The sequence below is a fragment of the Pangasianodon hypophthalmus genome, chromosome 9, assembly GCF_027358585.1.
Source record: "Pangasianodon hypophthalmus isolate fPanHyp1 chromosome 9, fPanHyp1.pri, whole genome shotgun sequence".
NCBI lineage: Eukaryota > Metazoa > Chordata > Actinopteri > Siluriformes > Pangasiidae > Pangasianodon > Pangasianodon hypophthalmus.
This window is the reverse complement of record NC_069718.1, coordinates 2740162-2767647: the sequence shown is the minus strand read 5'-3', so window position 1 is coordinate 2767647 and position 27486 is coordinate 2740162. Positions and strand designations below refer to the sequence as shown.

The window sequence follows — 27486 nt, the reverse complement described above, 5'->3', positions numbered from 1 at the left end:
ATGGGCTATAGCCAGTGGAGTCATGTCGCGAGCAGCCCGTTGCCCTGGGGGTGGTAGGGCATGGTGTGGGTTTTAGTGATGCCAGCACACTTGCATAGCTCCTTCACAATTGCACTTTCAGAATTGCACCCTTGATCAGCGTGTAACCTTGCAGGGAACCCAAAACAGCAGAAGAAATTCCTCCACAAGACCCTGGCTACTGTGCCTGCCTTTTGGTCCCTGGTGGGGTAGGCCTGCGTGTAGCAAGAAAAGTGATCCGTAACAATGAGCACATTCTCCATACCACCCTTGGCTTTCTCCAGCATCAAGAAGTCCACACAGACCAGCTCCATGGGGGCACTGGTAAGGATACTGACAAGGGGGGCCCTGACGTTGGCTGTGGGAGTTTTTCTAAGGCTGCACCTCTCACACTGTTTGCACCAAGCCTTGATCTCCTGGAACATTCTTGGCCAGTAAAATCTTTCTCTTATCATCTGTAGTGTCCTCTCATTGTGAAGGGCTGTTTTGATGGTTTCACACAGCTTTTCTGGCAGTATTAGTTGCTCCACCACCCCTTTATGGCAGTCTCTAACGCTGCGATACAGGATCCCTTTTTTTACCACTAACCTTCTCCACTCTTTTAAGAGGAGACCCCCAGTGGCGCCCACTTTCATCTACTTTCATAAGAGCCATTAACCACTACTGTGGAGTGTTCAGTGCTGAACACGGGCATCTCAAAACCAGGCACAAATTCTATTTTTTGGCCTCTGGTAAAAAGAGTTAATTACCACTGAAAACACTGAAATTATACTTAATTATACTTAAATGCTGCTTTTATACTTAAAGCAGCCGCTCTTCCTGAAACTACGGTTAATCAGGCCGCTTGTGCAATTCTGGGGCGCGGCTTTTAGACACTTAGCAGTAATAACACCGAAAGCGGAAAGCGCGCGCCCGCGAGCTCCTACACAACCAAAGCAACTTAACTTTTATACAAACTGAAATTTAAATAAATAACAAAACCAACACACAACAGGTCACAGTATTTATGAGTATCCAGGGTAAATGTTTTTATATTTACGCCTTTACTTTTAAATAATGGGCAAAATCGATCAAGTTTATAGAGACGGTATAAATCATTAAGGCAAATAAAAATAAAAACATCATTTAAGAAACTTTATTATTATTATTATTATTATTATTATTATATAAAAATATTATTATATAAAATATATATTAATATAATAATATACAATATAAAATAATAATAATATAAAATAATCTAAAATATTATTATTATAAATCTAATCATGAATAAATTTTTAAAAAATATAGATGGATCATTTCACAGAGGAAATCTCTGACACCAAAAATATTAATATTTCTCTTATTATATTTTCTCATCCTGGACAGAACATCACCCTGCTCTGTAACATCACTAATTATACTGAGATATCATGGTATCGACTGAGATCTGAGGAGGTGAAGCTGCTGATATCTGCTGAAAAAGGGAACCTGAAGAAAACCTTTTTCTTCATTTATAATGTGAACGAGAATCACTTTGTTGTAACAGAAAGCAGCAGTTCAGTCGGTTTAGTGATTATTGGAGTTAGAGAGACAGATCTGGGATTTTATTACTGTGGAGGTCGAAACAGAACGACACACATTCAGTTTGGGAAACCCATCAGACTGAACTTTACAGGTGGGTGCCAATACTTTATTTACGGTGCTTGTTGATAGTGCATTTAGTTTTTGTGTTTATATTTACATACTGAATTACTGCAATGTTAATAATTATCTGAAGACTATTTAAGATGCATTATTGTTTAGTACTTGTATCAGAGCACTGCTGAATTCTGCATTGTGATTGGTCAGAAGGTGTTGATTAATTCTCTATAACAGCAGCTCTGACACTAGTGCAGCTGCAGATCACAGCTTTATATTAATGCACTCGTTCTAATACGTTATCGTTTCTATAGTAATGGCTCATTCACAGGGACGCTCCACATAAATGGATTAAAAACGTGTGTAATTGTTGATATGGTGATGTTTTCTGTAAGTAGATGTTTATTTAAAATTTAAGAAAGGAGTCTCCAGTGTCAGCACTTTGTAACAGTCAGAGGTAAAGCTGTAACTTTAACTTTTCCGACAAGCTGCGTTTTTTTGTCTAACTTGTTTCCTGGACATTCCACAACATTAAACATAACTATAAATGAATAAAAATAAAACACTCAAGGTGTGCTGTTATAAGAAATGAATGTGTGTGTGTGTGTGTGTGTGTGTGTGTGTCTGATGAATGTGTGTGCATCTAATGAATGTGTTTGTGTCTAATGAGTGTGAGTGTGTGTCTAATGACTGAATGAAACCAGCAGTATAAATGCTGTTTAGGTCAATTATGACAGAATTTTATGTGGATTGAATTCTGTTTTCTTCCAGACAAGTGTGTTAGCAGTAGAGACCTGATCGAGAAGGTACCTCAAACACTCCTGATGAATCCTAGTGAACAGAGTCAGAAACTCTTCTCATTATTAAAGTAAAGCATCATTAGTTCAACTCCACACGATGTTATGAAACAGTTCTCTGCTGCTCCTCTGTGTCTCTCTGCAGGAAGTCAAGCTGCAACACACTGCTGATTTGACCTGTGTGACCTACACAAGAGTCTCCTGAAGGCCCAGAAACTATTTAACAGCATGAATCACCACGTCACAGAGAACCTGCTATGATCTGGTCTACATCTGACCACAACATTTAGTACAATCATTTTTAATAAGTTTCATTAAATAGATAGATATGTGAGAATTATTCTAAAAGCTGTGGTCAGTTTTCATTTAAAGACGTTTCAGAAATGGTATTTATAGCGGCTCTGAATTCTGAGTAAAGGTCTGAGCTCATGTTTCTGTTCAGCTGTGTGCTATGTCCTGTTCAGACCGTGTGGTTAACACCACCAGTAGCCCTCATCTTCCTTCCATTTTAGGATATGTGAAGAAAGCATTGTGTTGTGTTTTTTTTTTTTTTTGTTAGCATTGTAGGTAGATCTGTGTAAAGAACATAAACTGATAAAATGTTGATTGTGCTCGGATCTATATGCACCTTCGTGATGTGAGCAGTTTATTGGACAGATAAAATACAGAGCAGGATGTAGGACCATGTGGCTAAAACCAGGCCTGAAATGCACCCTGTTTTTTTTTTTTTTTTTTTTTTTTTACTCCACAAACTGAGTGTGAAACATCAGCACTTGTTCTCAGAGTGCTGGAGGGTGTGTGTGAGACATGGCCAAACTCCTGTCTACATTTATTCTACAGATGCTGTTTGGTGAGTTCATACACACATTAGCAAAATAGATAGTAAACTATAAATGAGTGTTATTAGCCACTGTAGCTGTGAGAGTGTGAGTGATGTTCAGGAATGGATTAATGCACTAAGGCTGGTTTGGACAGTGATGATGAATCTGCTCTCCTGTTGTGCTTTTAGCTTTCTTTACACCGTGTCTCCTTCAGATTGCTTCAACTGATCATTTATCTGTCCATCCTGGAGAGAGCATCATCCTGCTCTGTAACATCACTAATTATTCTGAGATATCATGGTATCGACTGAGATCTGAGGAGGTGAAGCTGCTGATATCTGCTGTAAAAGGGAACCTGAAGAAACAGTTTATCCTCAGTTATAATGTGGACGTGAGTCACTTTGATATAACAGAAAGCAGCAGTTTAGTCAGTTTAGTGATTATTGGAGTTAGAGAGACAGATCTGGGATTTTATTACTGTGGAGGTCGAAACAAAACGACACATATTCAGTTTGGGAAACCCATCAGACTGAACTTTACAGGTGGGTGCCAATACTTTATTCAGTCTGATTATGGCTATTTGATTTTGTTTTAGTATGTATATTTATTTCTCATAATATTATTTATAACATTTTGGGTATTATTTCAAGGCTTGTTTTTAATGAACAAACAATAAAATCTAGCGCATCTAACACTCCAGACTTCATTTCCTCTCTTGCTTCAATTTCTTCAAGGTTTCTTTATTTTTGTTCAACAACACTTTAAAGAACAACATTAAAATTATGGCTACATTTATTTTATGTTCAGAGTTTAATGGGTTCTTTGAAAGGTTTAGTTGTTTAGAAGATACTATCATCTCTGATAATCTGATCGATGTGGCAGGATTAAGCACTTTAAAAAAAATTGAATATTTCAAAATCTGTATTGATGTGGTTTTAGACGTTGAATATACTGAATTATCTGTGAGAATATCGGTTCAGTGTGGATGATAAGTGTTTCAAATAGTGACTCACTTTCCAATTTCATGATTGAGTTTAATAAAAACAAAATATAATATGAAGCCTTTGATGACCGCTAAAACAGAGAACAGAAAATACTTTTCTCTTGCTTGGGTTATTATTGTTTTGTTGTTGTTTAATGTTACACAGTGTATCAGAGACAGCCTGATTGTTGTGTGTGTTTAATACTAAATTACAGTTAGAAAAGAGCAGAATGTCTTCGGACTCACTTTCCGCTCTGATACTTTACTGATATCTCTGTGCTCTTCTGCGTGTTTCAGAAGATCAACATCGTGAGACTGATCACTCAGACACACAGCAGTCTGCACCTCCTGCACACTGTGGAGATATTATTATTATTATAATAATCCTGTCGTGTGTGTGGTCTCTGTTTCAATAAGCATCACCTGCTCCTCTCTGTACTGTTCCAGTCTACAAGGTGAGAACTTGCAGCTTAAAGACCAACATTCACACAGTTCACCCTGTCACACACATTTTCCTTTATTTACTGCACTTCCTGTTGTGATTTCATGTCACGCAGCAGCCCTCGTACACTAGTGCAGAATGAATGCGTGTAATGAAAACATTAGTTATTGTGAAAAGCTGTGTAGTGTTCGACATTTCTGAGATTGTTGTCTTTGTCTATGTTGAATTCTCTTATTTTTCAGATAAGTGTTCTTTCACCGGGGACTCGGATGAGAAGGTAGCAGAAAAACAAGGAAATGTAGTTGATAGAAGGCAGTGCTCAGATCATGTCACTATAAAAGCAGACTAAAAATGTCACATTATCAGATGTTTCTCTGTGCAGGAAGTAGACCTGCAGCTGTCTGATTTGACCTCTGTGACCTACACATGTGTCTCCTGACAGCCCAGAAAACATTAGCAACAATTTATAAAGCTTTATATAAACACATGGACAGAGGTGTGGTGCAGTTTCCTGCTTTTATTTCTGTACTTTTATAGGGTTTATAGACCTTATATTGCTAATAGTTGCACATGATTTGTACTGCTTTTGTAGAGCTTTACTCTGTCATTGTCTATAAGATTAAAATGTAAGGAGGAATACCATGTTTCAACCGCACAGTGTTTCTTTAAACAGGCAGTGAATGGCGCTTTGAGATTGAATATGACTTGTACATAGTCAGATGGTGATGAAATGCGTGTGTAAGGCCAATTCATTTGTAAGTGCTATACACCAAAACATTTGGGTTTGAGATCAAAAAAATGGATATGAGACAGAATTTAAGAGTTTAGGATTTCAGCTTTTGTTTCTAAATCTAGATGTGTTAAATCATAGAACCTTTTGTATCAGACAACCCATTTTTTAGGTGAGCAAAAGTATAGGAACAGATAGGTTTTGAAGTAAGTCAAAGTAAATAAGACAATACTTGGTTGCATATCCCTTGCTTGCAATAACTACATCAAGCCTACGACTCACTGACATCACCAAACTGTTGGTTTCTTCTTTTGTAATGCTTTTCCAGGCTTTTACCGCAGCCTCTTTCAGCCTCTTTCAGCCTTCTTTACATCTACATATAAATACCAGGAAATAAAAGCTGAAATTCTATGCTCTCTTCTCATATTCACCTTTTGATCTCAAACTCAAATGTCTTCAGTCTACAGCAAAAAAAAAAAAAAAAATTTAACTGACCCAAAATTGCTGTCCCAATAGTATCAGAGGGGACTGTATACCTTATTGGTAGACATATTTTCACCATATTCCTATACTGGGAAATAATATAATGTTTTTTTGTACCTTTTAATAATGTTGCAAGTAATTGATCTAAAACATGTAATATCAGTGCGACAGAAGCAGCTCCACAATCAGCCATTAAATAGTTTAATATAAAGGCTTGTGATGGAAATAAATGATTTATCTTTACTGTATGTTAGTGGTGTAGACAGTAATACAGTAATACAGGAATGTAGCACATGTACAGTATCCTTTTGCTGCCACCTACAGGTTGAATTTATTCAGTGTGTAAAGGGTTAAAGAATATAAAAGACATTATTTCTCTTTAATTAGAGAGGCAATTATCATTGATGATGTACAAACACAGATGTAATGACATGCAAAACTATCTGCTGAAGTCAAATCGAGGTTTAGACATTTAGACTGAGAGATTCAGAATGAGATTTTCTCTGTTTTTGTCCTAGACACAGCAGATGCTGACACAAACACACACTATAAAAGATTACAATGATTGCACATTTTACACTGAGATTGTAAGTCTTATCATCCAGTTTTAAATGTTCTCATTTAGTCCCTATAACTTTTTTAATTTAAAATTGCATACATCACAGTGCTGTTGAATTCTGGATTGTGATTGGTCAGAAGGTGTTGATTAATTTTCTATAACAGCTGCTCTGACAGTAGTGCAGCTGCAAATCACAGGTTTATGTTAATGCACTCGTTCTAATATGTTATCGTTTTAAAAAATGTGTGTAACTGTCGATATGATGACATTTTCTGTAAGGTGACAGACCTTATCCTGAGAAGACTGGGCAGGAATACATTGTGCACACACTCATTCACCCCTAGGGGCAATTTAGCACAGCCGGTCCACTTCCCGGGGGGCACAGTGGCTTAGTGGTTAGCATGTTAGCCTCATGCCTCCGGGGTTGGGGATTCGAATCCCGCCTCTGCCCTGTGTGCATGGAGCCTACATGTTCTCTCTGTGCTTTGGGGGTTGCTCCGGGTACTCCAGTTTCCTCCCCCGGTCCAAAGACATGCGTTGGCATCTCTAAATTGACCGTAGTGAGTGAATGGGTGTGTCAGTGTGTGTGAGTGTGTGTGTGTGTGTGATGGGTTGGTACCCTGTCCAGGGTGTCCCTTGACTTGTGCCCCGAGTTCCCTGGGATAGACTCCAGTCTCCCTGCAACCCTGTGTAGCATAAGCAGTACAGAGGATGGATGGATGGACAGTCCACCTACTGGCATGTTTTTGTGAAGAAAATGGAGAACATGTGAAACTCCACACAGACAGTAACCTGAGTTCAGGATCTATGAGGACCTGTGAGGCATCAGTGCTACCCACTGCACCACTGCGCTGCTCTTTGGGTTTATATGGTTAAATAAATAAAAGATTATCTATGTATTTTGTGTTCTCCTAAGCTTCTCTAGAGCAGGTTGGAACTCTTCACCTGCAGTGATCCTGACTGTTAGACCCTGTGACAACATCACACTGTACTGCAACATCTACCAGCACTGATATGGTCTGGTGTTGATGATGTTCCTGAATCAGGTACAGAGAGAGAGGTATGTAAACCCAGGAGGCTCAGCCTCTCTATCAGACTCTGTGAGAAAATACTAAACTGAAGTAAAGGACCAGCATTCTCACAGTCTGGTCTTTATATATCTGAAGTCCGGAGTGATGAATCTATTACTTGATACTTTTTATAATGGAGGCTATAAATGCAGTCCATGTGGATTCATATCCAGGATTTCAGTGTATGAGGAAGGTTTTACTTATCCTACTTTCAGTAGAAAGGGAATATAATGTGATGACCATCACTGTATTTTAGAGTGGAAAGTTTGGCAGCCACAATAGCTCTAGTGAAACTCTGTGGCCTGCACTTCAGTAAAGGTTTTATATATACATATATATATATATATATATATATATATATATATGTATATATATATATATATATATATATATATATATATATATATGTATGTATAAACAGACATTGTGCTGTGGTTTTATTGAGAAAAGGCAGTTTCCAGCCACAACCCACGCAGTTCATTCTTTTCCTGTTCTGCCTTCACAACACACTGTGGTTTATGTTTCAGGTGTGGTTAAGGGCATCAGGGAGTGTGCAGCGCTGGACGCCTCTCATTTCTATCTGCTCACTCTCATTCTCATGCTTAACCTCAGTGTCATCTACAAACGAGTTGAGAGGCTCAAGTATAGGTGAAATTAGAATGCATGTTCATGCAAAAGTAATCCATTTCTTTGACACCCGATGTATTATGGATTTTATATATCATACTAATGATATTAATTAATAGGTAATAATATATAAAGGCTTTCACATACCATACTGCAAATGCAACAATTACTTTTTTACTATTTTCTTTTTCCTTTTTTTAAGTTCATCAGATATAAAGTAACTGTTCATTAACAACTGCAAAAAAAAAAAAAAAATTAAACAGTTTGCTGCAGCGGTTACTTCAAAAAATCAATAAAATATGTAATTTTGCCAGGGTGGCCAAAGATTTGCATACAACAGTATATCCAATAAATATTCCTAATGCAATATATCCTATTAAAAACAAACAAACAAACAAACAAAAACACATAGTTTTGAAGTGTATAATTGTTCTTATGAACAATTATCAGGTCAAATAATCAGCACAAACCTGAAATAAAACCTATTATTCTGTCATAAAAGTATCTTCTATCAAAACGTGCACTAGTATAAGGGGTGAAGAGGCCTAACAGGCAGCGTAATGGAAAGTACATCATTCAGAATGTGTGAACATAGGCGTTTGACCACAGAGGGCTCTTTTTTCTTGCTGGGGGAAAAAAATAAACACACTTCTGTATCTGCTGGTGCTGTTAGTAACCACAAATGCTGCACATGAAATAACCACCACACTGGTAAACAAAAGTTCTGTTACAAATGATTCAGTACATCTCTTCATACAAGGGGTTTAGACCACTTTAATTTTCTTCGCAGTGTCCAAGGGTTTATGCCCACCATCTTGTTGCCTTTTGGTTCTGCGCATACACCCTGAAATTCACCCATTTGTTTCCAACACTGTTGAGTATCTGCACTTTATATCGGTTCTGTTGGACTGCTGCTGCCACCATCCATATATCCATATATATATTCATATACACCTTTTTTTTTAATCCCTTCATATATTTTTTATATTCAATATTTTTCTTTATATTTCTCTACATATATTTTTTTATGTATATATTTTTCTTTATATTTAATATTTTTCTATATTTTCTTTTCTATGTTGGAACAGTTGTAAAAAGCATTTCACCGCAAGTCGTACTGTGTATGGTTATGCATGTGACAAATAAAATTTGAATTTGAATTTGAATTTGAGTAGGTAGGTACATCTACATACCTTGAGATGTGCTTATGGCACTTACTCAGCAGCCTGTATACACATTTAACAAGAACAGAACAATTACTCATACTCATACTCATTACTACAATATGCTACAGATGTGGGGCTGGAGTGAAAAAATATTGGGAAAGTACTTCATGAGACATGGCTACAGGAGCATACGGTATATCTGATGCTAATGCTAACATCAAACACTTTCAGACCTTACATGGCTGCTGTTTTCTGTACCTCTGTGTCCTTGTAAATTTTTGTATTTATGTAATCCTTGTAAATTGGCATGCCTTGTTTTACTGCAGTGACAAAACAATTTCCCAGAGGGACCATTAAAATACTGAACCTACCTTCCTACAGACCTAACAAGCAACTAACCAATCAAGATATGAGTGTTTAGTTTTAATCAAGATATGAGTGTTTAGTGAAACCAAACAGCAAGCCTGACTCAGTGCTGGAGGTAGGTGTGACCCCTTGGGCACTAAGAAACTGAAATGGGTCTAAACCCAAGAGACGTACTGAAACTTTTGTAATGGAGCTTTTGTTTACCAAGGTGTGGGTTATTTCCTGTAGAGGGTTTATGGTTATTAACACCACCAGCAGATATAGAAGTGATTTATGTGTTGTTTTTCTGCTAATGAACACTGTCTTCACGTGTGTTCTAAAAAAGTGATAAATCTGTGGTAATATGCATAAACAGTCTGTAAATACACTTTCCATTACACATCACCCTGCCTGTTAAGCCTACTCACCCCTTATACTAGTGCACGTTTTGACAGAAGTTATTTTATGAATTTCCCAGATCAAATGATTATTTGACTGCACCCATCATTAGGAATCAACACAAAACACTACAAACAGGATATTTTATACTACCAATATATCTAAACCAATTACTCATGTGAACACATAACATTGTTGCTGTCATTATTATATTTATAATATTATACTAGTATTTTATCATAGAAACTCTATTATTATTATTATTATTATTATTATTATTATTATTGTTGTTGTTGTTGTTGCTGCTGTTGCTGTTATAATTGACTTTTTGCACTTCCTTAAAATTCCTTAAAACACCCTTACAATTAACACATGTATTTTAAATGTGGCTATTACAGTAAAGGTCAGCTACGCGGCAGTAAATATGACAGCCCATTAAATATGAAGACACCAATTGTCTCTCTCTCTCTCAACCAACTGTCTGCACAAAGACAAAACATGAAAACATGAAGGAAAACATGCTTCCACAATTGCTTGTTAATTTAAACAATATGCATTTAACAAATATTATTAAAAAAGTATTTTAGTGACTTCTTTAGGGCCAAAACTTCAAACGTCCTGGGATCTCATTTATCAAAGCATGCATAAGTTGTCCCTCTGGGGATATATACACCTATAACAATAACAATGATATATATACCTATAACTGTAATGCTACGGTCTACAAAGACATTCTATACAAATGTGCGCTTCTAACTTTGTGAAACAGTTTGGGGAAGAAACACATATGGGTGTGATGGTCAGGGGTGCACATACTTTTGGCCATATAGTGTATTTTCCCTACCGTTCCATACCCTTCCCTTCCTAGCAGAATGTTTTTTTTAGAAGCTAAGGACCCTTATTTATTCAATAAACCCTTGAAGAATCTTTTTTCTAGCTAATGCTAGCTGGCTAACGGATAATGTGGCCGGTGTGTTTTTGTACATTAGAGGCTCGAATACTAAGACTGCTACCCAAACCACATACATATCTTACATAAACATTCATGAATGGTTTTTTTTTACTGATTTAAGCTAGTGTATAGCTGAGGTAGTGTATATTGTATAGTGTACAGCCCTATTTATATATCTATAAATGATGAACAAAAGTGTTTTTTCAAATCACTTCAGTTTATTTGTGCATTTTCACACATACATTAACATCAGGCGCTCAAGTTGGGCATTACATTGATGATTAATTTAACTCTGGAGTATTTTAGAGGTTTGTAACAGGAGCTGTGTACCCATTAGATAGACCAGTTTCTTATGCAACATTGAATTACATCTCATCTTGTTTCTCACTGCCATTTTATCTCTACCAGTATCTCAGCTTTTCATCTGGGTCCTATGCAAATTTTTTATCAGTGAATGAGGTAGGGCTTATATGAGCCATCTACTTTGCCTAAGCATTAAAAATATTTTTTTAATTTATCTAAATAACCAGATGATTCTTGTAACATTTATGCATTTATTATTTATAAATATAGTATTATAGTATTTATTTCAAACTTTATTCCAACTATACTAATTATTTATTGCAAAATAGTTCATTTTATGTCCACGGAAATCCACGTTAACTCATTTCCCTATTTAAAAAAATTAATAAGCGCCAGAGAGAACAACACAGTTTTTATGATGTAATAATAAATTTATGACACCTTGTGCTGGTCAGTGTCTCCGAGGCTGTGAGGCGACTGTTGCGTAGGTCACACTGTCCGAATCTGATGCTCTGTTTTTCTTAGCAGCTACGCTGGACCTTCTTTTGTGTTGAATGCTGGCATAATGCATATTTTCTTCCTATAGCGAGAGAGGGAAGGCCATCTCATTACACCATGAAACAACAATTTCAATTTAGTTAAAATGTATTTACAATTTATTTAAATAATTTTTTTTAAAAATCTGTATCTTCCATACTGCTTATCCTACACAGGGTTTCTTGGAGCCTATCCCAGGGAACTTGGGACACAAAGGAGGGGACACCCTGGATGGGGTGCCAATCCATTGCAGGACACAATCACACACACATTCACAGACTGCAGACAATTTGGAAATGCCAATCAGCCTACGATGCATGTGTTTGGACTGGGAGAGGAAACCGGAGTACCAGGAGGAATCCCCGAAGCATGGGGAGAACATGCTAACTCCACACACACAGGGCAGAGGGGGGATTTGAACCCCCAACCCTGGAGGTGCGAGGCAACAGTGCTAACTACTAAGCCAAAAAAGAATTTGATTAACCTGTATAATGTTTTCTTTTTCGCTTCCTTTAGTTCCAACTTGGAATTGACATAATACTTGTTTTAAAGAGCATAATTTTTCTATATCAAATAATGATTTTACTTGGTGATTCCATGATAAAAATTAAACAGCTAAACTTGAAACCTCATTGAGAATCCTGATTGAGGGAACCTGCAAATTAAACACTCCTAAATCCTACAAGTCTGTTCCTTTCCCCTGGTAAATTGATGTATCATGTAGGTGCATTTTCATATCGGACCATGATAGGTGCTTTATTTTTATTTTATCATGCAGTAATACTTGCCTGTCACATGTTTAACACAAACTTTTAACTTTCTTTTAAAACAATGCATCAAAACCTGCTACACTGAATATATTCACACAATGACTGTGTGCATACTTAAATTATTTCCACTGAATAGATATAATAATAATAATAATAATAATAATAATAATAATAATACCTTAAAATAATTTGTAAAGTTAATACTGACTTTAAATCTGAGGACAATATGTTTAACTGTTGTAAAAATTCTTCTCTCTTTTGACTCTAAATTTGTTGATATTACTTACAAACTGATATTATTGAAACAATAATGAACAAAACCATAATATAATATAATATGGTTTCATATACAAATATAATATAATATAATATAATATAATATAATATAATATAATATAATATAATATAATATAATATAATATAATATAATATAATATAATATTTCATATCTCTGGTACCTTTTCAGCGGAGTCTGTGGTGTTACTGCAACAGCTGCACGATGGTACTGACTCTCCTGAAAGGGAAAAGAATTTGATTTGAAAATTACAATACATACTAAATTTAAACACAGACACTAGTAGAATAAAAATTCAGGCTATTCAAATTTCAATGATAGTTGACCTTCGAAAGTTATCTTTTTTCTCTTTTTGCTGTGGTTAGTAGTGGCGTAGCAGCTAAGTTCTGCGAGAAAAGAAGTTTGTGAGTCACTGCTAGTTCACTATGCAATGTATACCATAGCTGTTCTTAATTATGCATGGATTATTTACTACCCTACTCATCACTTTTTCATTTACTCCATTCTGTTTTGATTAATAAGGTAGGAAATAAAGGGTTAATTCTGTGATCTTGAGATTAAATTAGCAGATGATTTTGAATTGTGAAACTGTGAATCTTCATGTAACTGGTAAGGAATTTACAGAACTAACATTTTTAAATAGTTCTTTTACAGCTTATTGAAAAATGATGCCCAATTAAAAATGATATGGATAAATAACTGCACCTTTGAGCCTGCAGCAGAACATATAGATGCAGATGAAGTTTATTAGCACAGAGACCAGACACACACACACTGTAATCCAGAGCTCTGATCCTGACTGCTGGGTATGTGGAGGCTCAGACGAGTTATCAGTCTTACGATGTTGGTCTTCTGAAATACAGAAACACAGAGTGACACAGATATCAGTAGAGTGCAGAGAAAAACCTCTTCTGTACGATTCAAAATGAACAATTTGAATAGGCCATCACTGACACTATGTGTAAGAGTTAAAAACAGATTGTTTATTTATCCATTTTCTCTTTCAGCAGTTTCATCTCACAAGACTTCTATTAGTTTCAAGCACTCCTGTTTCCTGGCATTCCAACTGATGTGCCTTAACGCTACAGCCTTTGCTCAAACAACAACCATCTTGCAGTTAATTCTGGTCACTTGGTGATAGCTTACAGACAGCTTTAAAATTAGCAGCACTCTTTGCTAAAATAAGCAAAATAAACATCACACACAATGATTCAAGTGTTTTTACACAAATTTGGAGAAACAGAAACCCATTCGGTTACAAAAAAAGGAGTAAATAAAAAAAAATTATAAATGTTAAAAATATATAGTAACTTCTTTTCAGGTAATAATGTTTGGAAAAAGTATTATTTACATAGATTATGTACATTAAATCAAAAACAGTTTCTTTTTTGTATGTATTATCATTTTAAATTTGCTCACAGTTTTCAGGAAATTTAATGTTACTTTAATCATGTCCCTTTTCTTTGGGGTATTAATATGAGGGTGCACACGCAAAATCCCTTTGTTTGAATTTGAACACAAAAGAGACATGATTGCTAATCTGCACAAGTCTGGTAATATATATGTAAATACATAAGCAGTTAAAAATGTTTCAAACATCTAGAGCAGTTAAAAAGGACGCACAACTATATGGCTCTCCTGCCATACTGGAAGAGTTGCGTCAAAAAATCCCTTCCAGAAAGAAGAACAAAATGCAGCTAATAATATTATAAAGCAGCTTGAAATGTCGTGCATGGAGCAGGGTCAAAGATCCTCTACAAGTGTCTCTAATCTTGGTAGAAATTACAGAAAGAGACTCAGTGCTGTTATTCAATCCAGGGAATTTTTCCGAATATTTGCAAATGCAAAAAATATCATTCAGTGCAAGCATTATAAATTTTTATATCCTTTTTGATGCAGGGTGCCAATAATTATGGATTGACTAGTTTTGCAGCACTTCTAGCTCCTTAAACATTTTGGTTTATTTGTTTGGATAAAACTGTCTGCCAAAAAAAAAAGGAAATTGTAATTGTAATATTTTTCAGAAGTGAGAGATGGTATGTATAGTTCTTTTATTATTGGCAAACTGATCTTACCACTAACTTTAAACTTTAGTGATATTTTAAAAAAAGTTTGGTTTAAAAGTAAAATAATGTCTCCTGACACAATGATCAGTTGATTATCTTGGGTAACAAAGGTATTTTCAAGGAATCTTTCAAACTCTACCAGTTTAGTGTTAGAAATTTAGTGTATCCTTAGGGTTTAATTTAATTGCATGGTCAGCTAGAAACCTCCAAAATAACTGAGCCAATCAAGTTAGTGAAAAAAGATATTATAGAATTTACAGATATTACAGATATTATAAAATGAACAATTATGACTTATGCTGTTTTGTAAAATGTACAATTTTATTCTAAAATCTTTATTAACCTCTTACAAGGGTTTAATAGATTTGCCAGATTATCCATTAAAATATAAGTGAAAAATGTTTAATTATATGATAACAAATTGTTATACTATACAAGTACACAAATATACAGTAAGACAGTATTAATATTCATACCGAATAAAGTATTGTTACTGACCTGTAAAGTTCAGTCTGATGAGTTTCCCAAACTGAATGTGTGTCGTTTTGTTTCGACCTCCACAGTAATAAAATCCCAGATCTGTCTCTCTAACTCCAATAATCACTAAACTGACTGAACTGCTGCTTTCTGTTACATAAAAGTGACTCTCGTTCACATTATAACTGAGGATAAACTCTTTCTTCAGCTTCCTTTTGTCAGCACATATCAGCAGCTTCACCTCCTCAGATCTCAGTCGATACCACGATATCTCAGAATAATTAGTGATGTTACAGAGCAGGGTGATGTTCTCTCCAGGATGGACAGACAAATGATCAGTTGAAGCGATCTCAAGGAGATTTGGCCAAAAGACACCTGAAAGAACAACACCACATTAAGAGGTTCATCATCACTCTCCAAACCAGCTAATCTTTCAAACAGTGTAGACTCATTTACACTTAGCAAACTGTCTTCAGATACATTTCTGGCATACAATCAGATATTCTCCTCAGTATTAATAACTTACCCAAAGTTGTAAATACCATTCAATCTCTCACTGCTACACTAAATAACAGTTCTTTATAATTCACACCTATCTGATTATATATATATATATATATATATATATATATATATATATATAAACTCACCAAACAGCAGCTGTGGTGTAAACAGACTCAGGAGTTTGGCCATTGTTCCCTGAGATGCTCCGGTGGTCTATGAAAAAGTGATGCTTTTTTAATTTACTTAGTTAAGTCAAAACCTCTCTGTTCCTACTGTGTGTCTTAAGTTCCTGTTAGCCACTTTAGCCACAAGCCTCTACATCCTGTTTTTCTTGATGTGTCCAATAAGCTGCTGACATCACTAGTCTCATTTTAATTCTCAGATAGAGCATACAGACCCAGCCTCCTTGTTGCACATGAATTTGTGCATCACGTGCTATTTGTGGAATGGCCTGCATTTATTCATAGATTCATGCAGTTCAATCCACAAATTGAGACAATCGCTAATGCCCACATTACTCCAACCAATCACAACAGTTATAAACGCAACCAATTAACAAGCACCAGGGAGAGACTTCTGCAGCACACACTTGATATGGAGAAATGTTGGACTAATAATCATCAGACATATGGAGTGAAATCAGTGTCAGCAGAAACTGAATTTGTAATGAATGAAAAAATATGTGACATAAAATCAGATACTATTGTTAATTGTTTATTTATCTGTTATTACATTACATGTCAGCAGATGCAGCTAGGTTTTAGAATATGACGGCTGCAGAAACCTGTATATGGGGTTTTTACAGTAACCACCATAGGCTTCATGGAAAGGCTGCTGCTGCTCGTCTAGTTCAATGATTGTAAATATGACTGGTGCCATTCACTCCCCTTGTGCATTTTTGAAGCCTTTTTTTTGGTAGAAATGGGAGTCGCCACTCAGCCAAGGCATGCACAGTAGATAGGGCTGACTTGTCAGTGGACCTGCCTCTCACCCGCCCATTTTGGTGATGGACACAGTCTGTGAAAGTGCACACTGTGAGGCACCTGAAGTACAATGTATAGCAAAAACAAAAGAATCGACCTTTCAGAGGAGACTGTATATACATATACTTACTTGGGGTACACATATGCACACCTGATTCAGCTCTTCTTTTATATTAAGTCATTCTTGAATCATGCAGGTGTGCTGGGAGCAAGGAAACCTCAAAAATATTAACCTTGAACCTTAGAATATTCAAGCCAGATCTGGACTCAATTCTACTGATGTGGCTCTTTTCGCCCTCTAGACCTTCCTGATTCATTTGCTTTGAAGGTTCTGCACTTGTGATTCCATGAAGATTTGCACTTCCCAAAAACAGTTTATGCCCAAGACTCACTCTTGCTTTAGTGGATACTGTAGATTTGTACCTACAACTGCAGTAATCATAAAGACTGTCCTGTGCTCAACCCAGGATGCTTATCGGGGAAGAAGATCATCGGGGTCTCTCTTCCCTCCATCACAGGCATTTACACCTCACGCTGCATCCGCAAAGCCACCAGCATTGTGGACGACCCCACACACCCCTCACACACACTCTTCACACTCCAGCCGTCTGGTAAACGGTACCGAAGCATTCGGGCCCTCACAACCAGACTGTGCAACAGTTTCTTCCCTCATGCCATCAGACTCCTAAATACCTAGAACTGGACTGAAGGAACACACACACAAACACACACACATACATATACACACACACACACATATATACACACACACAACTGAATTGGTCCAAAGGAACTCACGCATACATACATACATATATATACACACAACGGAACATCCTCTATGCACATGCATTGCACATGTTTTGCACATGTCTTATTATTGCTGCTACTACTATGTTTACACTGTTTACACTACCTCAGCTGTAATATTTGCACTACTGTCACTTTATCACTTTCAACAGGACTGTGTACTGGTCGGCGTCGTAGTTATGTACTGTCTGTTCTGTCTTGTGCTGTCTGCACATGTTTGCACTTGTGCACTTTGCGTTTAATTTATGTAATTTATGTAGTCCCCGTAGTTCTGTGTTGTTCTGTGTTGTCTTATGTGGCACCTTGGTCCTGGAGAAATGTTGTTTCGTTTCACTGTGTACTTGTATATGGCTGAAATGACAATACACTCCACTTGACTTGACTTTGCTTGACTTATTCCCAATTTTCTCATGCTGAACATACTTTCAGCACATTTAGTACTGTTGTCTTTATTCTTTTATTCCCGTATACTGTAATAATTTATAATCCCACTACGCAGAAAAAGATGGGTTCCCTTTTGAGTCTGGTTCCTCTTGACATTTCTTTGTCATGTCGCCTCTGGGTTTTCATTAGGGATCTAAGTCTACATCCAGATTTTTGTAGCAGTGCTTTGTGACCATGTCTATTGTTAAAAGCACTATACACGTAAAATTTAAAAGTAAGTTCCCAGGATTGAAGTCCCCGGGACCATATGTAGTGTACTTTTGCCCTGAGTGCATGATACTTAATACCTTTGCAAATCAAGGCTACAAAGTGAACAATTCAATATAGTCTTTATCCATCCAGGCCTATCTCTCTCTTTCTGTCTACAGTTCTCTCTCTCAATATTTACATGGGGCTACGTCTACGACTATCGACTCCACAAGCTGCCTCTGTGTGCTTTTATACAAAAATATAATTTAATTGAATTGAATGTTCAGACAATAGATGTAGACTATAGATGTAGACTATAGACTATAGTCAAAAGTTTGGACACCCCTGCTTATAGATCTTAATTTTTTAAGAGAGCTTTTTAAGAGATGTACAGCACCGGGCGCTCCACCCCCTCCACCACCTGGGACAACACAGCCCCCAACCCTCTGTTCAACGTGTCCATCTGCAAAATAAAAGGGAGAGAGAAGTCAGGAGAATGCAACAGTGGTCTGCCACACAGTGCAGCTTTTACCTGAGTGAAAGCCTGCTGACACGGCTCCGTCCACTGGACCGGATCTTTTAGTGAGATCAGTCAGTGGGCTGGTGATGTCTGAATAGTTAGGCACAAACCTCTAGGCAGGCCGCAATCACTGCGGTCTTATCAATTTGGAGACACACTTGCCCATGACCCAAGTGGAAGCCCAGATACCGTACTTCCACCTGCCAGTCATTACTATAGATAATAATGTCATCCACATAAGCAGTGGCATAAGCAGCTTGCGGGTGGAGGATTCTGTCCATGAGTCTCTGGAACGTCGCGGGGGCCCCAAACAACCCAAAAGGAAGGGTCACGAATTGGTGTAACCCAAACGGAGTGGAAAAGGCTGTTTTTTTTGTGAGATATTGGAGTCAAGGGGATCTGCCAATATCCCTTTGTCAAATCCAGTGTCAAATAAAAGTGAGCCGCACCTAACCATTCAAGCAGTTCGTCAATGCGAGGCATTGGGTATGCGTCAAATTTAGACACCGAATTGACACCAAGTTGTCCACACAAAAACGGACAGTCACATTGGCCTTGGGCACCAAAACCAGTGGGCTGCTCCAGTCACTGTGGGACTCCTCAATTACTCCCATGTCGAGCATAGCCTGGAGTTCCTCCCAAACCACATTTTTCTTGTGTTTGGGCAGATGATAGGGTCGGCTGTGTACTACTACCCCTGGAGGTGTCTCTATGTGTTGCTCTATGAGATCAGTGCCTCCGGGGAGACGCAAGAACACATCGGAAATCTCCGCTTATAGTTTTGCCACGTCCGTAATTTGGGATGGAGAGAGGTGGTCCCCAAAAAGGACTGGGGTTTGGATTGAGCGGCAGTTTTTAAAGTTACTTCCAGTCCTAGCTCCTCTCTCTCCGGAACCAGTTCACTAGAACCAATACAAAGAGATGCCCTCATGCAGTCTGCTCCAATGGCCCGACGAGATCCATGCCAATTCTTTCGAAGGGGACCTCGATTAATGGTAGGGGGCGCAAAAGCGCTTTTGGGGTGGCTGGCGGATTCACCGGATGACATTCGCGACATGCCGCGCACCACCTGCGAACATCGCCGCGAATGCCCAGCCAATAGAAGTGGGCCAGGAGATGGGCCAGCGTCTTATCCTGTCCTAAGTGCCCCGCAATCTGATTATGGTGAGCCGCCTGGAATAATAATTCCCAATGGCTCTTCGGAACCAACAACTGGGTCAACTCCTCTTGTGTTTGAGTGTCCTGCATCACTCGATATAACCTCTCTTTAATAATCGAAAAATAGGGGTGGGAGAGCATAGCACTAGGCTGAATTCTCAGACCATCGATTACTCTCACTTGGCTGAAGGTGTGCCTGAGACTCTCATCGCACGACGGCTCCAAGGGGAAATCCTCGAGGGAAATCCCCACCAAGAGAGGAGGAGCCGAGCTCCCCCTGCTCTCGATGTCCCCCTGCCCAGCCAATGCTAAGCCCTTCCCACACCATTTTCCATGACTGCAGGACCCATCCTCAAACATTTCTTTCACTAATGCTCGGAACCCCGGCCAATTAGTCGCCAGGATGTGGATCGGTGAAGTGAGGACTAACCGCTGCCTCTACTCTATATTTTTGTCCCCGGAAGTGTATAAGGACCGGCACTAGCATATATTCGTGAACATCCCCGTGCACACACCTCACCTTCACCAACCGTGCTTTCCTCAATGCCTCACCTTGAAACAAGCACTGGTGGATTGAGGTCTGGTTACAGCCCGAATCCACCAATGCGTGGTATGTACCTCTTTGAACACTCACCGATATGCGATACGTCCCGGCTTGATCGGGGGCGCCCTGCGGCATATTGGGGAGCCAGACCGACGCCCCCACCTCCATCACGTGGCAGTGGTCTTGGGTATGCCCGGGCTCCCAGCAGTGCCATCACACTGGCCCAGGCCTTACTCCCACACCTGCAGGCCCAGATTCACTCACCTGGGGGAGACAAGAGACAGACACGGGAAGAGGAAGGGGGAGTGAAAGCATGGGTTTGGGGAACAGGTTTCGGGGGAATTGGCCCCCGTTTCCATGGAGCAGGCTCAGGGGAAGGGTGAGGAGGAGGGGGAGAGACACGAGAGCGAGGGGGGGGGGGGGGGGGGTCGCCTGCACCCGGATATGCCGCCATGTGGTCCTCTGCCAGCTGGACGGCCTCTTCCAGCGATGCCGGTCGGTGACACTGGACCCACTCCGCAGTCCCCTCCGGAAGTCGGGTGATGAACTGCTCCAGTACCACAAGGTTGATCACCTCCTCTGCGGTGTGGCCCTCAGCCAACAGCCACCTCCGGCAGGTTTCCCGGAGCTTCTGGGCGAACATGAACGGGCGGCCGAGCTCACGGAAGGTCAGCGTTCGAAAGCGCTGGCGATGCTGTTCTGGGGTGTGGTTGACCCGTTGCAAAACCGCCCGTTTCAGGTCCTGATAGATCAGCATAGTGGCGACTGGCAGCTGCTGGGCTGCAAATTGGGCTTCACCTGTCAGGAGCAGCAAGAGGCGTGCCGCTCACTGATCCTCGGGCCAGCCTCACGCCACCACGGAGCACTCATACAGTTCTAGGAACGCTTCCGGATCATCCCGAGGTCCCATCTTGGTGAGGGTGATGTGGGGCGTGGCCCTGGAGGCCGCCGGCTCCGCAGCTGCGATGCCAGCCTGCCGGACCAGGCCCTGGAGCACCTGCCGATCTGCTTCCTGTGTGTCGAGCAGCTCCATGAATCGCTGTTCCTGGTTTTGACCCAGCTGGAGAAGAGCATGATGCTGAGTCGGGTGGATGCTGGTGAGAGACGAGATCCATGACGGCACCTTCCTCAATTCTCCCAGGTTTCGGGACCGGTGTGACAAGCTCACTGTATCAGGCTGAAATGAGGAAGCAGGAGACAGGCTTAGCACAACCCAGAGGCTCTTTATTCACAACCTTTTTTTCCTGCTTTTGTTTTCCCCACTCTAAGAAGTCACGTCTTTTTCCCCACAACTATACACACACATACACCCACAAGCACACTGCTCTGGGCTGGTTCATGCACTCTCTCTCCAGGCGCTCGTCTCTCTCGCTCTCTTATCGTTGCCTCCACTCACAGCAACACAGAATGCTTGTTAGTTAAATTCCCCGTAGGTGCGCACTCCTTACCACTCCTCTTCTCCGACCCTGCCCTCCATTCACAAATCGGCGCTCGACTACGCCGCCGCTTCCACAACGTATTTATTTTCTTAAATGCATTTTATTCAAAAATCATTTACACCATTTAAAATTTCTTAGAAATAAATTACAACCATAAACATTTATCATAATATGTGTAAGGCCATTAAAAATATATAACACAGTGTGTTCAAATATCTGACTGGTAGTGTATAGTAAATTGTTGCTATTCACAGAGCAGTCTCAGATAAACTGGGTTAAGGACTTCTCATCTTTTTATACAGGAACACATACTGTAGCTGATGTTTTCACCTCCTCACCTTTGGGTGTGTAACACTAGCAATTGGCTAGAGGAGTGCCACAGAGGGTAGTTAGCAGCTAGATAGCTAGAGGTTAAAGAGAGGCTAGAGACAGGGTATGGGAAAATAATGATAGTTAGGAGAACTGGCAACAAAAAGAGACTAGCATGCATACACATGCACTTTGGAAAATAAGACCAGCAACATGTTGGATTCACATTTGCTGAGTAAAGCTTCTATAGAATCATGAATAGCATCATCTATGAAATATACTGCATATAACACTGCAGTGCACAAAATACTGTAAGTGGTTCCCTGAGCAAGCATGACTCCACATGTTTTGTTTCCAGCATGTTTATTACAATGGACAACAAATATTTTGCTACCTGAAAAAGATTTTCCTGACACACACTGTTTCTACTGTTTTCAAACTTTAATTTCAATGTTGTGTACAATGCATGTAAAAGAAATGTTTTCCAGATATGACTGGTCATGTAGATCACGACAGATGCTAGGGTTGCAGCTCGAATACACCAAGTACTATGCTTCATTTGTGAAAGGGTCTCATTACATTAAAAAGGACTAGCCACATTGTAAGCATATGGTTCCAGGGCAGAAAAGTATGGTGCATAAAGTGCTTGTCTGCCTAACAAAAATATTTTTGCCTCCTTCTCATATAATACTTGGGCTGATTAAATTTTTTTATGAAAGTAATGAAGAAGGAAAATGAAGAATTTCAATACAAGACAGATGTTTTCCAAAATACCTGATGCCAAGATAAAGGAAGGCTTTTTTTTTTTGGTCCCAAAATCAAACAGGTCATCAACGACAGGCAGTCTGAAGCACTACTAGTGGGGCCAGAGAGAACTGCATGGAAGTCATTCAAGAATGTTTCTGAACATTTTTTTGGGAACTATAGAGCGCCAAATTACATGCAGCTGGTTGACAAAGTGCTTTAAGCATAGAAAACCATGGGGTAAAAGTAAAATTTGTGTTTATCCAAGCTCCTATGTGACCATCTGAAATTATATTAAAAAAAGAACTAACCCCCTTTCATCAAACTGCATCTTGACAGTTCTGTCGTCCAATCAGAGTGCGCCACGTCACGAAGTCCCTCCCCTTTTTATCCAATCAGAGCGCACCGTGGCGGAAAGTCCCGCCCGCCTTTCGACCGATGAGATTCTTCTTTTTTTCCAGATGTCCCGCCCCGATCCCCCTCCCTAATTTTTGTGGGTCCGTTCACGCGCATCTGTGTTCCGTGCGGGGGTCCGTTCACGCGCTTTAACCCCCTTTCTCTCTCACCCCCCTCACCCCCGGTCTGGGGTCCGTGCAAATTGTCCGGCCAGTGCACGAGGTCGGATTTCAGGCGGCTAGTGTCATGCCGTTCCGCTCTTAAACTTTAGCTAATATTTAATACATCTTAGATAAATTTGGATTAAAGCTAGCTAGCAAAAATTCCCCAATTGAAAGAGTTCAGCAAAAAAAAAAAACCCGCAGTGCTTAGCATCAGTTAGGTTAGTCTCGCTATTTATATTTAGCCACGTTTTACCAAGAAGCATACGGGGAACATTTAATGCACAATGTACAAATTATTTATTTGTTACTGCTGTGTATAAGTGATTTATTCGAAGCTAGTCAAAGTTGATGGTCGTAGTGATGAACTTTTTTCCCTTTTCCCGTGTATTGTGCGATTTCGGATCTTTTATTAATACTTTATTTATTTATTTTTGAAACATAAACGGTATCCCTGTTATATGCAAAAAATATATATTTTAATTCGAGCATCACATTTTATTCTGTTTCCCAGCGCGATCCTCATATTCTGAAAATATATTTTATGAAAATATCCTCATACTCTCTTTTGTCAGCTGAAAATTATATTTTGTACCAGGATTCATTCATTCTGATTCTCAGCGGCCACAGAGCATGTGTTGAAGGAGGGGTCGCGACAGTCTACCCCTCCACCCTCTAAAGCGATGATATGAGGCATCAGGTGTATATGTTTGCTTGAGAACTTGTGACAGGTGTATCGGTGGGAAAAGAACTTTAGGGTATATAAGAAACAAGACAGTCTAACATTTTCCATGAAGAAATTCGGGGATCAACATGATGGCTCATGGTAAGAAAACTTGTTGAAATTATAAGGTATTTCTTTTCTCTTAAAAACATTGTTTAAATAAACACTTTATGTATTCTCAGCTTTAAAAGTTCAAGCTGAAATTCACCAGGTGCCTGAGGATCAGGGTAAGCTTTTCTATTAATTTCTCTTTTATTTTAACCCTTCTGTACTTTTTTTTAAATATGTTTTTCTCTTTAATAAAGTGACAGCGGAAGAAATAGAGTGTATTAGCCTCACTCAGACAGATCCAGGTACCATATCTCTCTCTGTGTTTTTTTTTGTTTTTGGCCTCTGTTATTTAGTTCTGGTGAAAAACTTTTTTTTTTTTTACTACGCGTGACAGATTTTACACGCGGTATTAATCCTGATGAGTTTACGAGAGGATCGGGAAGCGACAGTCTCGGCGATGATTTGGATTTGATTCTAACTGGGGCTTCGCCAGCGATCTCGCGAGATCGCCGCGTTCCGTCCTCTCCTCCGAGAAGTGGAGACGGCGTAATAGAAATATCAACAACTCTGAGGCCAGTGAGGCCGCAAGTCGCGAGCGTGACACCCATCTTAAAAGTCTGTGACGCGCCCCAGCGAGCGAAGAGACGGAGATTAGTCAGTAAGTCTCCGTCGCTAGTGAAGCAGCTATTTACAGGTTTGTCTTTTATTTCAATATTTATTATTCATATATATCACCCACGTGGTCACCCGCGTGTTCAATGAGGGAAGTGGGTTGTGGATCTCAATGCGTGATTAATGGTGTGTTTTACATATATATATATATATATATATATATATATATATATATATATATATATGTGTGTGTGTGTGTGTGTGTGTGTGTGTGTATGTGTGTGTGTGTGTGTGCGTGCGAGTGTGTGTGTGTGTAAATACATTTTTTGATATGAGCCTTCTTTTTTAAAACAATCAGAGACCGAAGCGGAGACCGAATCGGATAACGGCCCAGAACGGAATCAAGAAGCAAAGCGATGTCTGAGAGAGCGCCAGAGTCCCACTAGGCCTCTGTTTAAGCGCAGGTTTCCTCAATGACAGTTTAACGGTATGTCCTCTATGTATATATTTATATTACATTTCTTCTTTATATACCTATAAAATTTTGATAGGGGTTTTTATTTTTTTCAGCCAACGTCTCTAACCAGGAAGCGAGACCTGAACGGGTCCGTCGGGTGAGAATAGCGCCACCTCTCCGCCAGCACCGTGACAGCGGAATCTTGCTTGTCTGGCTGACATCTCATCATGGATGACAACTCACCAGCTGAAACTTAATCCCACCAAAACTGAACTGCTGTTCATCCCAGGTGATTCATCCCCATCTCAGGATCTTGCAATTTCCCTAGACAATTCTCTGATCTCGCCTTCGATTACCGCACGCAACCTTGGGGTAACCATGGACAATCAACTGTCCTTCTCCTCTCACATTGCTAATCTAACATGCTCATGTCGATTTCTCCCTTATAACATCAGAAGAATTCGTCCATTTCTTTCCTCACAGGCCACACAGGTGCTTGTTCAGTCCCTTGTCATTTCAAGACTGGACTACTGCAACTCACTCCTGGCAGGTCTGCCTCTGAGCGCCATTCGTCCTCTGCAAATGATCCAGAATGCAGCTGCACGATTGGTTTTCAACCTTCCTAAATTTTCCCACACCACCCCATTGCTGCGCTCCCTCCACTGGCTTCCTGTAGCTGCCCACATCAGATTTAAAACACTGATGCTCGCCTACAAAGCCAAAAATGGACCAGCACCCACTTATCTCAAAGCATTTATCACACCTCGAGTGCCACCACGCTCCCTCCGATCCTCTAGCACTGCTCGACTGGTCCCACCATCTCTCAGAGTACAAGGAAGGCATGCATCGAGACTCTTCTCTGTTCTGGCACCAAGGTGGTGGAATGAACTTCCCCTAGATGTCCGAACAGCTGAGTCACTGGCAGTCTTCAAACGACGTCTAAAGACTTACCTCTTCATAAAATACTTAAATTAGCACTTTCACAAAAAAAAAAAAAAAATCACCTCCCCAACAGAGTTTTGGACTGATGGTATTCCTAGTTTGTGACCTAGCGAGCCAATATCAGAATGTATTTTTGATAGACTTCAAAGTACTATTGTAAGTCGCTCTGGATAAGGGCGTCTGCCAAATGCCATAAATGTAAATGTAAATGTTGCGGCTCGCCGAAATAACGAGCGATTTGATTTGCGACCTGATTCGCGACTACAGCGCCACGTTTTCTAACGCGTGTGAAAAAGGTTTTGTGTGAAAGGTTAATTTTTAAAAAAATGGATGAGACTTTAGAGCGGGTCCTTGCCGAATTAAGGTTAAGCGTAGAAGGGCTACAGCTTTTCTGCCCCTCCTTTCGCATAGACATGCGGCAGGACATATACAATAACGCCTCGATGATTCAGCAAGATCCTCTACAGGTGATAGAAAATGCAATCCTCAGTCTAAATAGGCACGATGATCCATTTCTGGAAATCGAGGCCGCTATTCATTCTATAAGCACAGAAGAGGAAGAAAGAGGGCCGCACGGTGAGGGGGTAGAAGGAGGTGCAGAGGGTGAGGGGGAGGGAATAGAGGAAGAAGGACCAGAAGGAGGGGTCGTGGGAGGAGGGGTAGAAGTACCAGAAGGAGGGGTCGTGGGCGAAAGGGTAGAAGTACCAGAAGGAGGGGTCATGGGCGAAGGAGTAGAAGTACCAGAAGGAGGGATCGTGGGTGAAGGGGTAGAAGTACCAGAAGGAGGGGTCGTGGGTGAAGGAGTAGAAGTACCAGAAGGAGGGGTCATGGGCGAAGGGGTAGAAGTACCAGAAGGAGGGGTCGTGGGTGAAGGGGTAGAAGTACCAGAAGGAGGGGTCGTGGGTGAAGGGGTAGAAGTACCAGAAGGAGGGGTCGTGGGTGAAGGGGTAGAAGTACCAGAAGGAGGGGTCGTGGGCGAAGGCGTAGAATTGGGAGAAGGAGGGGGTGGAGGAGTTGGGAGCGGAGCTGATAGAGAA

General features: G+C 39.8%; 2 protein-coding genes across 2 annotated transcripts in view; one reads left to right on the top strand and one right to left on the bottom strand.

Moving 5' to 3' along the window:
* LOC117598108 (CD276 antigen homolog) overlaps positions 1-27486 on the top strand; it is a 176499-nt gene that overhangs the window by 58282 nt on the left and 90731 nt on the right. The window lies entirely within an intron of this gene.
* LOC128318864 (uncharacterized) lies at positions 11448-16155 on the bottom strand. The gene is made up of 5 exons (XM_053236940.1): positions 16113-16155; positions 15484-15837; positions 13625-13771; positions 13083-13138; positions 11448-11897 (listed from the first exon to the last, which is right to left on the bottom strand). The coding sequence occupies exons 1-5, from the start codon at positions 16153-16155 to the stop codon at positions 11769-11771; spliced, it is 729 nt and encodes a 242-aa protein (XP_053092915.1). The 3' UTR covers positions 11448-11768.

Excerpts from the sequence above, each read along its gene's own strand:
- LOC128318864 (XM_053236940.1), bottom strand. The coding sequence starts at position 16,155 with ATGGCCAAACTCCTGAGTCTGTTTACACCACAGCTGCTGTTTG. Across the intron at positions 15,838-16,112 it reads TACACCACAGCTGCTGTTTG|GTGTCTTTTGGCCAAATCTC; the intron begins GTGAGTTTATAT and ends TTGTTCTTTCAG. Across the intron at positions 13,139-13,624 it reads GTTCTGCTGCAGGCTCAAAG|GAGAGTCAGTACCATCGTGC; the intron begins GTGCAGTTATTT and ends TTTCCCTTTCAG.